The following is a 15,289-nucleotide window of genomic DNA, read 5'->3' on the forward strand; positions in this document are numbered from 1 at the left end:
ACCGACATTTTTATTAGACTTTCTGGAGTGCATTCAGCTTTAAACACTCAGCCGGGACACTCAGCGGCATAAAGCGAACATAGGCCTATATTATAACAATATACTTGATCGCGACGTTTATTAGAATGGGAAATATAACCTGCTATGTATTAATGCATCTCTTAGTAGCATCAATTTTCATCTGGCGTTACTTTAAAATAGATGCTTTTATAGCTGATCATATATTTAGACCATTTGTGCATGCAGCTACCGAGCCTACCGTATCGAACACGCGTTCATATCACCATATCGTAATCACGGGATTCCGTTTATCACATTTTCATTTATCTACGTGTATCTCTTTAACAAATGAATGATGAAAAGCCGGCTCAAAGTTCAGCTGTCAAAAACAGTTACCTCAATTTCAGCATTTATTTTCTCTACAACTGGAGATAAATGTCACCATTTACATTCTAAATGGTTTTGTTTTGATATGATAATGATGCAACAGTACTATAGTGTATATTAGCTTATATTCTATTGTTTAACAGCTGGAGCGTCCAAATCACTAAGCTTAAATAGCGAGACGACAAAAACATGGTGTGCTGTAAGGGAACAGCGTTAACTATAAGTCAGTATTGCGTACCATGTGTCTTTCGAAATCGACTCATATGTATTCATACAAGAATATGGCGACTTACGACTTGTTCCGTTCTCGGCGCATTAACCTGTACGACATTTTTTCTATTCCACGAATATATGGAAACTTTAATGGAATGGTTAACAAACACAGATGACACACTGTGTTTTGTACTCTTCATGGCTCTGTTCATGTTATTTTCACTACCAGTTGTTATACCAGGGTATTTATTTCTCAATATGGCTGCAGGGTTCAGGTACGGATTTCTTCTTGGTACCGCCGTAGTTGTTTTATGTGTGATTATTGGTTCGACTTTAGCCTTCTTAATCTGTAAGGTACTGTTGTCGACATGGATTGCTGCAAAGATTCCACCCAATGGGTACTTTCAAGCCATCATACAAGTGGTAGAAGGCACACATGCCTTCCGAGTGGTTGCTGTTACGAGGCTTACTCCAATTCCATTTGGGATTCAGAATGGAATTTTTGCAGTGAGTACAAAAATTAAAACAATTAACTTTAACATGTTTAATACGCTGGCGAAGTTACGTAATTAATCGGATTAATTACCATAGCAATAGGTGAAAACAATTTTGAACATATCGCGCTGCACTACAAGCAGGTTACACTCATCACCTGTTTATGTCTGCAATCATAGATTGAATACAATACTGGTCTTTTCAAAGACACTAATCTTACAGGTGCAACTGATCAGCATGATATGGTTCAATGCAGAGGTACCGCGTGAACGTATCAGTGCAGCGCGGTATATTCAAAAATTGTTTTCACCTATTGCTATGGTATAGGTAATCCGATTATTACGTAACTTCGCCAGCGTATAACTAAGAGTTGAAAAAATAGAGAGATGAAAAAACAAAACGCAGTAACGTTTGTGGCATTGCAAATTGACGTTCTGCAAATGCAATAATCACATGCCACGTTGAATTAATGTTGTTGTTGTTATTGTTGTTGTTCTTGTTGTACTTGCTCTTGCTGTTTTGACATAGTATTTGAATTTTGTTGAATTCCTATAATGTTTCAAAAATATTGGAATTTGCAATAATGTCATCATTGGGACACCATAAATATTTTTAAATAGACCTTTTCTATTCTGGTAAAAGTTTTGGTCTAGATTTAATACTACGTATTGCATGCGTGAGCCACACTTAGTCTAGATTGAAATGTGCATTATAGACTTTAATTAGGTACCGTATATACACCCCCTGATAAATTTTGTCACTAATTTTGCATTTTTCTCAACGTACCGCTTGTCTTGAGTTACTCCAGTGTAGTAACTGGATTCCTTGCCCCTACAAAATACATAACTTTTGTTACTGGTGTGTTATTATTTTTTGAGAAAAATGCAAAAATAGTCACAAATTTACCAAGGGGTGTAGTACCACCTTAAATCAAACTTTCTTCAATTAATAATTAACTCATTATTAATTAGAAAACCTGCCAATCCATGCCACATCTCGAGTACGTTATGGCATAATGTGTTTGTGCTCTGCAGTGTATTCATCATGCCGATAATATGTAACATCTTCGCTTGCAACTATCTTTTAGGAAACATAAATGTGTTAATGATGATGAAGCTTTCGAGATACATGTTATTACTTATAGTATTACTGTATAGAAGATAATAATACTAAAATCAAACCTGTTTGAATAATTTGTTCATCATCATAAGAAACCAAGTTTAAACAATGTCAGCAAATTTACCCCAAGAATTTTAAATCCATTCTAATTGGTAATTTACTTACAAAAATAATAAACTACTCTCAAATCATAAGTGAAATGTAAAAGAGTGAAATTTTAGAGTGAATTTTCACTCTTACAAAGAGTGACTCTATAGGGACCAGTCCTTGAAGAGTGAAAATCACTCTTTGTAAAGAGTGAAAATATTTCACTCTCAAAAGAGTGCTTTCTCACTCTTAAAAAGACTGAAACCCACTCTCAAAAGAGTGGAAATGAAATGACTCTCACTCCAAAAAAAGTGGTAATTCACTCTTAATTGAGTGAAAACTAATCAATCTTTTTAGAGTGAATTATATTACTCTCTTGTCACTCGAATATGAGCCAATTTTACTCGATAAGAGTGAAAATCAGTTCACTCTTGACAGGGAGTGAAAATTTCACTCTTTTACATTTAGAGAGTAGTAGGCAAAAATTGAGAGAACAACATGTACACCTGAAAACTAAAAATAATACCATGTCAAGAATAAAATAAAGTGACATGAGTTTCTTACGTTCATCAACCTTCCATGATATAAAGCAGTACTCGTAATATTGATCTAATATTAATATAAACATTAAGATAGCTTAAAATAACGGCGTTCCTAGCCAGATACATCTGATAAAATAAAGCTTCCCCTCTGAACTCGACATATTTGTGATCAAACGATGGAATTAGGGATCAGATTCATGGGCATATTCAACCCTGATCAAGCATGTGGATGTCATTCTGCAGATTTGCAGCCATCAAATGTTCAATCATTCGCATTTAACATGTTAGCTTGGTGCTTGTTCTACCCAATTTATTTCAAGAATGATAAACCCAGGAGCTGAAGTAATAGCGCTTTATTTGAACCCATTTGGGGGTGTGGGTATGCGCAGGTATGGAATATGGGACGCTTTAATTTATCTGTCAGTGCATCGTGCAGTTTCGTCAGTGAACCACTGACTTTATCAAACCTTGTTGTTGTTGTGATGATCCAACAGCTGATGACTGGCAGAAAGTTATATCACTTTTGTCATGCTATGGTTAAGCTTGAAATTTCATTTCTAAGTTTTGTTAGCTGTAGATTAACTGATGATGAAAATAGAACATCTACTGATGTCCAATTTAACGATGCTCAAATTTGGAGGCTTTCACATAAAGAGCTATTTTGCTCCACAACGCCGTTTTCCCCAATAAAATCGGACATTCCTAAGCGAAGAAATTGAGTTCGTAAGTTATGGTATTAAAAATTGGAAATTGAAATATCGTGGGTAAAAAGCTGAAAAGACAAATAAAACCAGAACAGAACAATTTAGAGAACAATAATGAATTAATAATAATGAACAATAATGAATTAAAGAGTTGACAGGAGATTAGGAGTTAATGTTTTCTGCAGTTTCAGTGTACATCTTCTCACCGTTGATGGTTTGGTGGACTGTCATGTAACATGGATGTAGTAAGCCGTGATCCTAAAAATGCCTTTCACATTGACCAAAACTAATTACAAGACCTCTTCTACATTGAGGCTGGCTTTCCTTTTAGAGGGAATTTTATTGAGTACTCGATATGTTAGGACAGGTCCGATTGAGTATATTTGTCATCACTGGTGTAATGGTCACCAGTGAGAATGCTCTAAATTGATGATTAAGATGCAACAGAGTAGTTTTAATTACTCTGCCATTTTGTGAGACAACTGGAAGACTAAAGAGAGTTAAGAAGTCAACCATGGCTGACAAGTCAGGAGAAAGACTGGTAATGTGATGGACATTGATCGTATTTTAAGAAGTCGATGTTGAAGTCTCCTAAAAGATAACATTTTTTCTTTTCCCTGGTGATAATGTCCAAAGTCTTGGAAAGTTGGTTCCTAAAATCGTCAAAAATCACATATTCTGGCTTGTAAATGATACCAACAATAGTATTTTGTGACTTGTGATTCATCTCGATAAACACTGAGTCACAATGTTTAGACGTTGCTTCAATTCAACAGATAATGAAACTGATCCTATTGTTTCATTCAGGCAGTATTAATCTTTCAGTTTCTTACAGTCTCTTACATGGCCATTCTTCGCAGATGTTTTGAGCTACAAAGAGCTGTATTGGAGCAACATTTAAATGATACTGAAATAACTATACTATGTTGTCGTGATAATGTTTGATGCCTTGTAGGGACGACCCCCTCCCCCTTCCTCCCTGTCAAATCTGCAAAATCAGCCAAAAAATAGCACCGGTAATATTGAGGGGTCAGTAACACAAAGACGTAACTCCATTTTGGCCATTCTGAGACAAATGAGTTTAAAGATAATGGTCCACATTGATGACTTATGTAGTTATGTTTGTGTTTCACTGGCCATTGATTTCAATGCATGCTAAATGGAGTTACTTCTATGTGTTTATTGGAAAGTGTTCACGTTTCTGAATATTTTGCTCCATTTTCGTTTAAAAAAAAGAGTTACGTCATTGTTTCAATGACCCTCGATATGTCCATTATCAAAATGCTGTTATATGAGCACCCACTATACTTTCAATATGGAAGATGCGCTACATCTTAGCATATCGTTCAGTGTGTTTATAATAGCTTTTGCAGCCATTCTTCCACTAATTAACTTTTAACGAACTGTTAAAGGATGAGTGTCTTTAATTGTTTTTTCTTTCAGATTTCAAAGATTCCTGCCAGTACGTTCATTATAGCTTCAGCAGTTGGATCATTTCCGAATCAAGTTATCAATGCTTATATGGGTTCAACGATGCATGACTTGGCTGGTTTCAGTAACCAGTCCTGGAACATAGGATCTGTATTAGTTGTAATTGCACAGGTAAAGTTACATTCACCATGCATTCACTTAATAATATTAACATGTCAATTACACATGTTGAGTGAACAATGCCATTTTGTTTGAGACAAAAAACAACAACACATATTATACGAGTGGATATTCATACGTAGTGGTAGATAAAATGATTAAAGAATTTAACTTCAACACTACACTAGTTTTCGCTCATCAGTGAAGGTTATCCCGATCGTAGACAAGATACCATCACAGCATCACCATCTGCTGAAGACGCTAGTCGAACTATAGTGAAAACGTTCCAGGTGATCGAAAAATAGTGTAGTGTTGAAGTTAAACTCTTTAATCAACAACACATATTGTTTATCAATACATTTTATTTTGAGAATTGCCTTGTAACATCTCGCCAGAAGCATTACAAATTAATAATTGAAGTCCTATACTTTGTCTACTTTCTTTAACACGCACAATATAGACCAGACATGTCAAATATATTGACTCTTATCGCGGGTCTACTTTTTGGCGTAGTGGTTAAAGCCTAACATTACCCGCCGATTACGAGCTGATCAAACTATAATGATATTATTTTTTAACTTTGATTCAATGAGTGTGTTTAGAAAATACATAAACCAGCAAGTAACTCCGGCTAATTGTGGCCCTATATCCTTGGAGTTCATTTTAGCGTAAAGAAGGTTGACTTACAACATTTCCTCGTAGTAAGGCTGGCCATCTCTAATTAGATGTATATAGTAATTATTCTTTGACCCTTGTTCACATCTTATTTTTATTGTAATGTCTTGTCTTTTCCTGTTTGTATTAATTTGTATTTTCGTTTTGTACTGTTTGCCGGCAACCTGCACCCACGAGCTTGCTCCCCGCGTGTTGCCCCACAACTTTTTTCAGGTTTTTCATTGATGCCCCTCTTAATCTTGTCTCAGGCCCACGTTTGTCCTGTCTCTTGCCTTTCAATATGTTGTTTGTTTTAACGTGGTCGCATTTGACTGTCATCAGTGGGTGTGTGATCGGATACACTACTTTGTTTTTTTATGTAATTGGTTTGCAAATTATGGCATTTGTCATTATATCATGTATTTTTGAAGTTGTGAATTAAATGTTTCTTGAATTGTGTTCATTGATTAATTTAACCAATGGACCAACAGATTTTTTGTGTGCGCCATACTTCGAAAAGGCTAATATAGGGATGTCTACCAAACCTTGAGAAGATAAAGTTAAAGTGCTTGCTTGACCACTCCCCTTTATACTGCCTTTGCTCTTTTAATATATTGAACATGTTTAAATGCAGTGTTCACATTTTATTTTACCTCGGTCCAATCTGTTCTATTTCACAGGTTTGCGTGAGTGTAACACTGTCCGTCTACGTAGTTCAGAAAGCTCAGGGTCATCTCCAAGAAACAATCCATTCTCACCGTAATTCCATGAAATGTTTAGAAGAAGGCAGAACTATATCTCAATTACCTCTGACTTTACCGTCTACATCGGAGATATCCCTTGAAGAGAATTCAGAGGCTGATTTACCACCAGGAACACCTAGTAAACAAAGCTCTTCGTCATGGTGTAACTTCACGGGCCGAAAGGTTGACAATAACATCGGTTCTGCCTTACTAGTAATGCCAACTTGATCTATAGCCTTGCACATATTTTGGTAATAGTGACTAGAACACTTATGCATTATAATCATTAGGAAACGAATTTGGAGAAAACCTTCTGTTAATAAAATACTATGCTGAGCCACCAGCCTGGGTGGCTCACGCTCCAATAATTTCAGATGATTGACTATTTGATGGGAATTCATACTATCAAATCCAATTTTTGGTGACATACCTTGTTACAGTTTCATGCTGCTACGCAGCACTTCATCAGACTGGCAACCTTGCTTCTTCTTCTTTCCTGAAGTTGCTGCCGGTGGCGGCGCCAGAAGCTGGTCGAAAATATTCGGTAAGAAATAGTTCCCTTCATCTCTGTTCATGGTGTTTCGCCCTCGTCGCCTGATCCTAATTGCCTCTCTAATCTGTCTTTTGTTCCTGTTGGTCTCCCTTGATCTAATATTAGCGTCCTCCCAACCTATGACATGGTTGTTTTGCGCAACGTGGTCTGTAATAGCAGACTTATTTACTTCTGTGAGTGAATGTTTTCTCTGTGACCGGGTGTGTACCCTGCGTGCTGCCTTCTCCGCTTCTCCTTGATGTTCCTTGAGACGTGTACCAAACAAGCGTGAAGTTTCACCAATGTAGGTCTTGTTACAATTCTTGCATGGGATTTCATAGACGCAGTCCGAGGTTTGTGATATGTCCCGTTTGTCCTTAGGGTGAACTAAGATATTGCGAATTGTTTTATGTGGTTTGAAAGCTGTCGCTACATCGTGCTTGTTGAAAATCCTCCTAACTTTGTGTGATAATCCTTCCACAAAAGCTTCCTTCTACAGCCCTCATCACATGCAAGCCTAGACTGTGGAAACGTTACGTCGACGACGTGTTAGAAATTATCATCAAGGGGGCCGCGCCCGAATTAACAGACCACATCAATCAAATTGACATTACAGGGAACATCAAGATTACTCATGAGACAGAAGAAAGAGGTCAAATTCCCTTCGTAGATACCCTCATTACTCGCAAAGAAGACGGCTCAATCAAGTTACTTGTGTACCGGAAAAAGACGCATACGGACCAGTACTTGCATTTCACATCTCACCATCCATTAGAACATAAAATCAGTGTTGTGAATACGCTCATGGACAGGAAAGAAAAAGTAGTCACAGAACCAGCGGACAAAATTAAACATGCGCTGAAACAATGCGGATACCCTGATTGGGCGTTCAACAAGACACGCAAGGACAAGACCAGTCAGCAGAAAAAGTCTAAAAAGAAAAGCGATACGAACAGGAAAAGTCGGTTGGTCGTGGTTCCTTTTGTGGAAGGATTATCACACAAAGTTAGGAGGATTTTCAACAAGGACGATGTAGCGACAGCTTTCAAACCACATAAAACAATTCGCAATATCTTAGTTCACCCTAAGGACAAACGGGACATATCACAAACCTCGGACTGCGTCTATGAAATCCCATGCAAGAATTGTAACAAAACCTACATTGGCGAAACTTCACGCTTGTTTGGTACACGTCTCAAGGAACATCAAGGAGAAGCGGAGAAGGCAGCACGCGGGTGTACACACCCGGTCACAGAGAAAACATTCACTCACAGAAGTAAATAAGTCTCCTATTACAGACCACGTTGCGCAAAACAACCATGTGATAGGTTGGGAGGACGCTGATATTAGATCAAGGGAGACCAACAGGAACAAAAGACAGATTAGAGAGGCAATTTGGATCAGGCGACGAGGGCGAAACACCATGAACAGAGATGAAGGGAACTATTTCTTACCGAATATTTTCGACCAGCTTCTGACGCCGCCACCGGCAGCAACGTCAGGAAAGAAGAAGAAGCAAGGTTGCCAGTCTGATGAAGTGCTGCGTAGCAGCATGAAACTGTAACAAGGTATGTCACCAAAAATTGGATTTGATAGTATGAATTCCCATCAAACAGTTATAATTGACAATCCAGATGAACCTAATACAACATATTCAGATGATTGAGCTCAGTAATACATCAAAGAATGTCTTCCAATTCATGAAAACAAATATATAATCAGCTTATCGGATTAAAAGCTTAGAGGAAAGGTCTTGCTGCTCAGCGAGTGTTTGTAATTATCAGAAGGTTTTCTCCAAATTCATTCTCTAATGGTATGTTATCATGTGCCTTTTAGTGTTCAATTATGTTAATGTGCCTTTACCGAATCATGTTCCGAAATCTGAGGTTTTAAAACAGTAACTTATGATAAGCTACACATATCGAAATAAAGCAAACAGTTTGAAAAATGCCACTAGATTAGAAAAATATATAGTAATTGTCACAATGCTTTTGTAGATAACTGAATCAACATCTAGTCCTCCCACAACTGGAAAGTCACTGGCGTAATAATTAATAAGGACTCAGTGGCTACTTTTGTGATTCGTGTAAAAATGCAGTTGCGCAAAGTCAATTAGAATAACATGAAAATCACAATGTTTGACCACTTTCTTTACAGTAATTGACAGAACACCTTGCAGAATTATTTGGCCATCGTGTGATTCCTTTCAAGCACCAAGTGGAATGGCCCCTAAGATTTCCTGATCTTACACCTCTGGATTTCTTCTTCTTATGTGATATCTGATATCAAAGGTTTGCACAAGTTCTCCTGCAGACCTTGATGAACTCAAGAGACACATAATTGCACAAATTGAAATCCTCGGGCAGGACATACCTTTCTTAAGACGTGGTATGAATGCCATGTTGAGGAGAGCTCAAATCTGCATACAGAGGAATGTTGGCCATGCCTGGGTGGCCATGTGGAAGAAAGACTGTCAATTACTGTGAAGAAAGTGGTCAAACATATGATTTTCATGTCGCTTAGATTTTAATTGACTTTGTGCAACTTCGTTTTTACTCAGCTCACAAAAGCAGCCACCGAGCAATATTAACGGTCCCACGCCAGTGACTTTACAGTTGTGGGAGAACAAGATATTGATTCAACTAGCAACTCAAATATTGTGACCAAATATCTCATACTTTTTAATCTAGTGGGAAACTGTTTACTTTATTTTGATACAACATGTATGATTATTTTCAGGGGTGGTCAAACTTACGAAGCTTTAGAGATACGAAAGAACATTAAAACGTATTTCATGTCATGTACATTTTTGTAATTTTGGTACATTTTAGTACATTGTACTTTTCATGTCATGAAAGACGCAACTCGAGAATGAATTTGAGATTGAACTTTTTGTTTAAGGGGGTACTACACCCCTGCCCAAATTTGTGCCTATTTTTGCATTTTTCTCAAAAATTATAGCGCATAGGTGACAAGTAAGATCTGTATATTATAGGGGCAAGGACTACAACTACTGCACTGGAAATTTTATTTCAACACAGACAACAGTTGTGGAGTTACAGTCAAAAATGAGGAAAACCAGTATTTGATCAATAAATCAATAACTACTTGCCTTGAGTTGCTGAATTTTCCGTGCAGTAGTTGTAGTCCTTGCCCCTATAATATACATATTTTACTTGTCACCAAGGTGCTATAATTTCTGAGAAAAATGCAAAAATAGGCACAACATTGGCCAGGGTGTAGTACCCCTTAATTCAGTCTTTCTACTGGTCACCATGTAATGTTAGGTGTTTTTCTGTCCAGTAAAATTAACATCGTGTGGGCAAATATGAATGTACATGTACATTGTAATTAATGTTTGTGGTTCGATAGGAACACAGATCCACGCCCACTGTAATTCTATAAATAAAAGCCATAAATATATCCAAATTGCTTCCGACTTCACTATACATACAGTAACTGAGATATCTGTTGAAGAGAAGTCAAAGGGTCAAAAACACCTTTTTATTTAATCATGAACCTCTAAATTTCAGATTTAGGTTGAGATATGTTTTAGAAACTCACAGAAAATTGCAGGACCAAAGCAACTGAAGTAACAAGCAAAGAAGAAACCAAAGTAACTGAAGTAACCAAGACAAACCAAACTGAAACCAAAGCAACCAAGAAAAGCGAAGACTCAGAAAACAGAACAAACATCTAGTAAGAATCGTGTATCTCTGACAATCCAATTCCTCTGAAAGTTGGCGAACATACAACAACTAGTCCGAGTATGCCGACTCAACCGAAGAAGAAGAAGAAGACGGCACGTATTTGTGAGCGAAAGAGAAGCACTTTTTACTTTCGCTATGGAAAATCTAATACGTTTTGTACATAAACTGTTCAATTCGGCACAGAAATCGTGGCGAAAACAAGGGTCAAAAATACCTTTTTATTCAATCATAAACCTCCAGATTTCATATTTAGGTTGAGACATGTTTTCAAGACATTCACAGAAAATTGCAGGACGACACGTATTGTGAGCGAAAGAGAAGCACTTTTTACTTTCGCTATGGAAAATCTAACATTCGATCTCAATACAGTGGGAAATACAACGAGTGCCTATGCATGCTAATACGTTTTGTACATAAACTGTTCAATTCGGCACAGAAATCGTGGCGCAAACAAGGGTCAAAAATACATTTTTATTCAATCATAAACCTCCAGATTTCAGATTTAGGTTGAGACATGTTTTCAAGACATTCACAGAAAATTGCAGGACGACACGTATTTATGAGCGAAAGCCAGTAAAATTCGAACTCACGAAGTAAATTTCAGGGGGTTGTGCTACACTTGTTAACTGGGTCTGGTTACGTTCACACAAAAGTGTTAAAATTTGGCATTATCGTCTTTCTGATATTAAGTGAGCTATTGCAAATATTTCTTTGAATTATTTTTCCACAATACACATATCTTTTGAAAATGATAAACACAAAGCAGTAATTTTATCTCCCATTTTATTCACGTGGCGTGAACCCCCAAATAATTGTACAATGCTGACAACCGTTTGAGGTAAATTTACAGGATATTTCACCTATATGAAACCAAATCTAATCTGAAAAAAAAACTGGAAAAAATCGATGAAATTTAAGCCAGAGATTACAAAAAAACGAAAACGACCTTGATCAGTTTTACATCGTATAACGGTTTTCTAAGAGCTTGTCATTCAAAATTTTAAAAATCACGTCCGCAATAGGAAATGGCCCTAGCAACTGACAAGCTGTATGAGTACAAACAAGCCCTGTATTGGTCCAGTGGTTCTTGAGATAGCTCTTGATATTTTGAGGAAATATCTCAAAACTTGGACTTTCATGTTGAAGCCTGGGGCCAGCACACAAATTATTAAGGACATTTTCAAACCACTATCAAATGTTGCCACAAAACATTTGCGCAAAATGTTGTTTAAAAGTTTCCAAAACTTGCTTTTTTTTTCAAACTGTTTTGCAAAATTATTTTACAGTAACATTATCAACATTACGAAACCGTTTTCGCAGTATTTTGACAAATCCCTTTTCATGTCATGTCATATGCAACGAGATATTGAACCACTGAAAATGTATAAACATGATAAAAGTATGCATTTTCCTGTATTTTGTTTTTTCTCTCGTTATTTCCTCTTATGATCAAGTGGTTGTTACTTCCTTACAGCACTTATTTTTTGGAATTAAAAAAATATTATCTTATTTTGAAATGAAACACAGCTAAATCCCAATCCTTTAGTTAGTTCTAACTGGCAATAAAAGTCAAATGTTAATGTTTTTGCAATTTGAAGAAAAATGAGCCGAAAACATAAAATTTTGCATGAATTGCAGTCACAAAATTCAAAGACTTGGCACAAGTCTATGCATTCCAAATGTGCAGTATAATAGGCTATGTGTTTGCTCATAAACTTAGTTTTTTTATGTGAATTTTGATACTTGGTCACTGTTGGTTGTAAAAGATGACTGTTAGAAAAAATGTGTTTTCCCAAAATTAGAATGCATAACCTGAAATTAGTCTTGCTTACTTACTTGCTTTTGCTTATGTCGACTTGTCTAGTCGGACTCCGCTGATGGCTCTCCACACAACTCTGTTCTGCATGCAGTTCCTAATGTCTGGTCTCTCTAAGCCTTCTCTAGTCCAGTATCCTCGATTAGTTGCTTAATGTAGTCCTTCCTTGGTTGTCCTCTTGATCTTTTACCATACGTAGGCTGCCACAGCAAAACTCTGGAAGCTGCCTCTGTTTCACTTCTGGCACAGTGTCCAGCAAATCTCAGCCTTTTTGTCTTCAGCCTTTCGGAGATTGGGGAGAGATTGCCGTACAGCTCCTTATTGGTGGTGTGCGACTGCCAGGTAACATTAAGTGCTTTTCTCAGTAGTCTTGTATAACAACCATCAAGCGCCTTCCTAAACTTTGATGTAATTGTCCAGGTTTCTGCACCATACATCAGAACTGATTCGACTGTGGTGGTGAAAAGCTTGGTTTTAAGATTTCTAGGCAGGCTGCTCTTCCATATCCTGTTCATGCTGTTGCAGGCACTCCATGCCTGGGCTTTCCTGATGTTAAAATCCTTTTCACTACTGCCAATCCAAGCCCCAAGGTATTTGAAATCGTCAACTACTTCAAGATCGCTTCCATCAAGTGTTCGGATTGGGGATGCAGCCATATTGTAAACCATTGCCTTGGTTTTCTTGGCGTTCATGCTGAGACCGACTGTTAGTGCTGCAGTCTCAACAAGATGGAGTAGTTCTTCAGCGTCACTGAGACTGTTGGCCAACTTGTGCTGTCGTCAGCGAAGTCGAGATCTGTAATTGTTTGCGGGCCTATCCTACGACTTTTCCTTGTTTTCAGTGTGAGTCCTAGACGATCTTCATTCCCATGTAGTGCTTTCCTGAGAGCATAGTCGAGGACTGTCATACTGCAGTTACTGTCCGTTTTCCTATACACAATACACAGTGCTCTCACCATTGACGTGCGACCTTTACAAATAGTGTATGTTAGAAGTATATTGCATTTGCCTAGTTAACATCACTGTGTGAAAAATAACCGGCCAATATTTAAACTATTCTCCAAACTTCTAGCAAATATATTTCTCTAACACGACCTAAAATTACAGCTAGGTTAGATGTTCAGAAATAGTCGCACTTTCGTAGAATATGAGTGAGGGCAAAGCATAGCTAGCTCATAGCTAGCCAACTCCCCGTGTTAATTGAATGGAGATTTGACCGAAAATATTGAGCTATATTGGTAACGGACCGCTCCGTTCTGAAGGATGCCACAAAAAAACGGTACAAGCTACATTTAATCTATTCTATGAAATTCTAGAAAATATAGTTTTGTAACATGTCCTAAATTTTTAGCTAATTTAGGTGTTTGGAAATAGTCGCACTTTTGTGTTTTAGGAAGGATATGTAAACGACAGATAACACCAAAAATATGAAGAAATTATTTCCAAACCGTGTTAAGTCAACAATCATTATGTTGCTCATTTTTAAGAATGCTGGTTAACAAAAAGCAGGCCATTGTCTCATTTCGTGAACAAAGGTCCACATACCATTGTTTCCTTGTGTTTCCTTTATAATCAGTTACCCAACTGAAGCTGTATTATAGCACCTCATAGCGATACCGCACATATAAAACAGACACATGTGCACAACCAGAGAATATCCGATTTAATTAGTTGAGCTGTTTCAATGAGTGTTATCTTGGTTTAATAGCTTTTAATGGGGTTTAAGTCCTGCAAAGGTCGAGATGAATTCTACTGTAGACATGACTGCATCATGTTACAAATAGATATGGTGCAAGTGTGTCCCCCTGCAATACTCCAGCCTGAATTATGAAGTCGTTGGTGATTCCATCTGGTGTGGTTACATGGGCAACAGTGTTCTCATAGGTGTTTCCAATAGCCGCCACAAGTTTCTCTGGTATTCCATATGCTCTTAGAATGTCTAGCATTTTCCTTTGATGGATGGTGTCAAATGCATTTTAAAAATCGATGAAGACCAGTGCTGCTTGCAGATTGTTGTTGTTTATCTCTTCAATAATCTTCTCAAGGCCAGTATTTGTGACACTGTTGACCTTCCAGGGCGGAAGCCATTTTGGTTCATTCGTAGCACAGGATCCAGGAAGGGACGAATTCTGTTGAGTAGTAGTCTGTTGTATAGGTCTTTGCCACTATGGATGATATTTAAACAGATGCCTCTGTAATTCCTTCCCTCTCTGAGATCACCACTTTTTGGAATTGGGATGAGATTGAGAATTGACCACTGCTCGGGTTTCCTACCATGCAGTAATGCCTCATTACAGAAATAGAGTACAGAAATTAGTCTTATCAAGTACAAGTTTCGGGGCTTGATTGTTGTCACAGCCAGGGCAGTCGCAGGGGCCGGGGGGTATAGGGGTGTGACCCGGCAAAAATTGACGGTTGTCGTCTATTGACTTTTATTGCCATTTAGAACTAAAGGATTAGAATTTTTTTTTTTGAGTACAAGTTTGTTTTTGGGCGCTGGGCGCCCGCTACGGCGGCGGCCCCATTATTAGGCTTGACTTTGCAAAAAGCTTCTAATTTCAGTCTTGCTAGATTTACTTCGCAATTGTTTTGCTAAAATTATGCCCAGCTCAGAAATAAAACCACAATTTGCTTGGATTTGATTTTATTATTGTTTTCTGATATGCATGGGATAAAATCTTGTGCGTATATTCTTTGT

General features: G+C 37.6%; 1 protein-coding gene across 1 annotated transcript; it reads left to right on the top strand.

Annotated features, from left to right (window-relative positions):
- The first annotated feature begins 547 nt into the window (after window positions 1–547).
- On the top strand, window positions 548–6,923 carry LOC140135673 (transmembrane protein 64-like). Its single transcript, XM_072157257.1, has 3 exons — window positions 548–1,107; window positions 4,991–5,149; window positions 6,472–6,923. Exons 1-3 carry the CDS (start codon window positions 577–579, stop codon window positions 6,760–6,762), a joined length of 981 nt encoding a protein of 326 aa, XP_072013358.1. The 5' UTR covers window positions 548–576; the 3' UTR covers window positions 6,763–6,923.
- Window positions 6,924–15,289: the final 8,366 nt, after the last annotated feature.

This window comes from Amphiura filiformis, chromosome 16, assembly GCF_039555335.1.
Source record: "Amphiura filiformis chromosome 16, Afil_fr2py, whole genome shotgun sequence".
In the NCBI taxonomy this organism is placed as follows: domain Eukaryota; kingdom Metazoa; phylum Echinodermata; class Ophiuroidea; order Amphilepidida; family Amphiuridae; genus Amphiura; species Amphiura filiformis.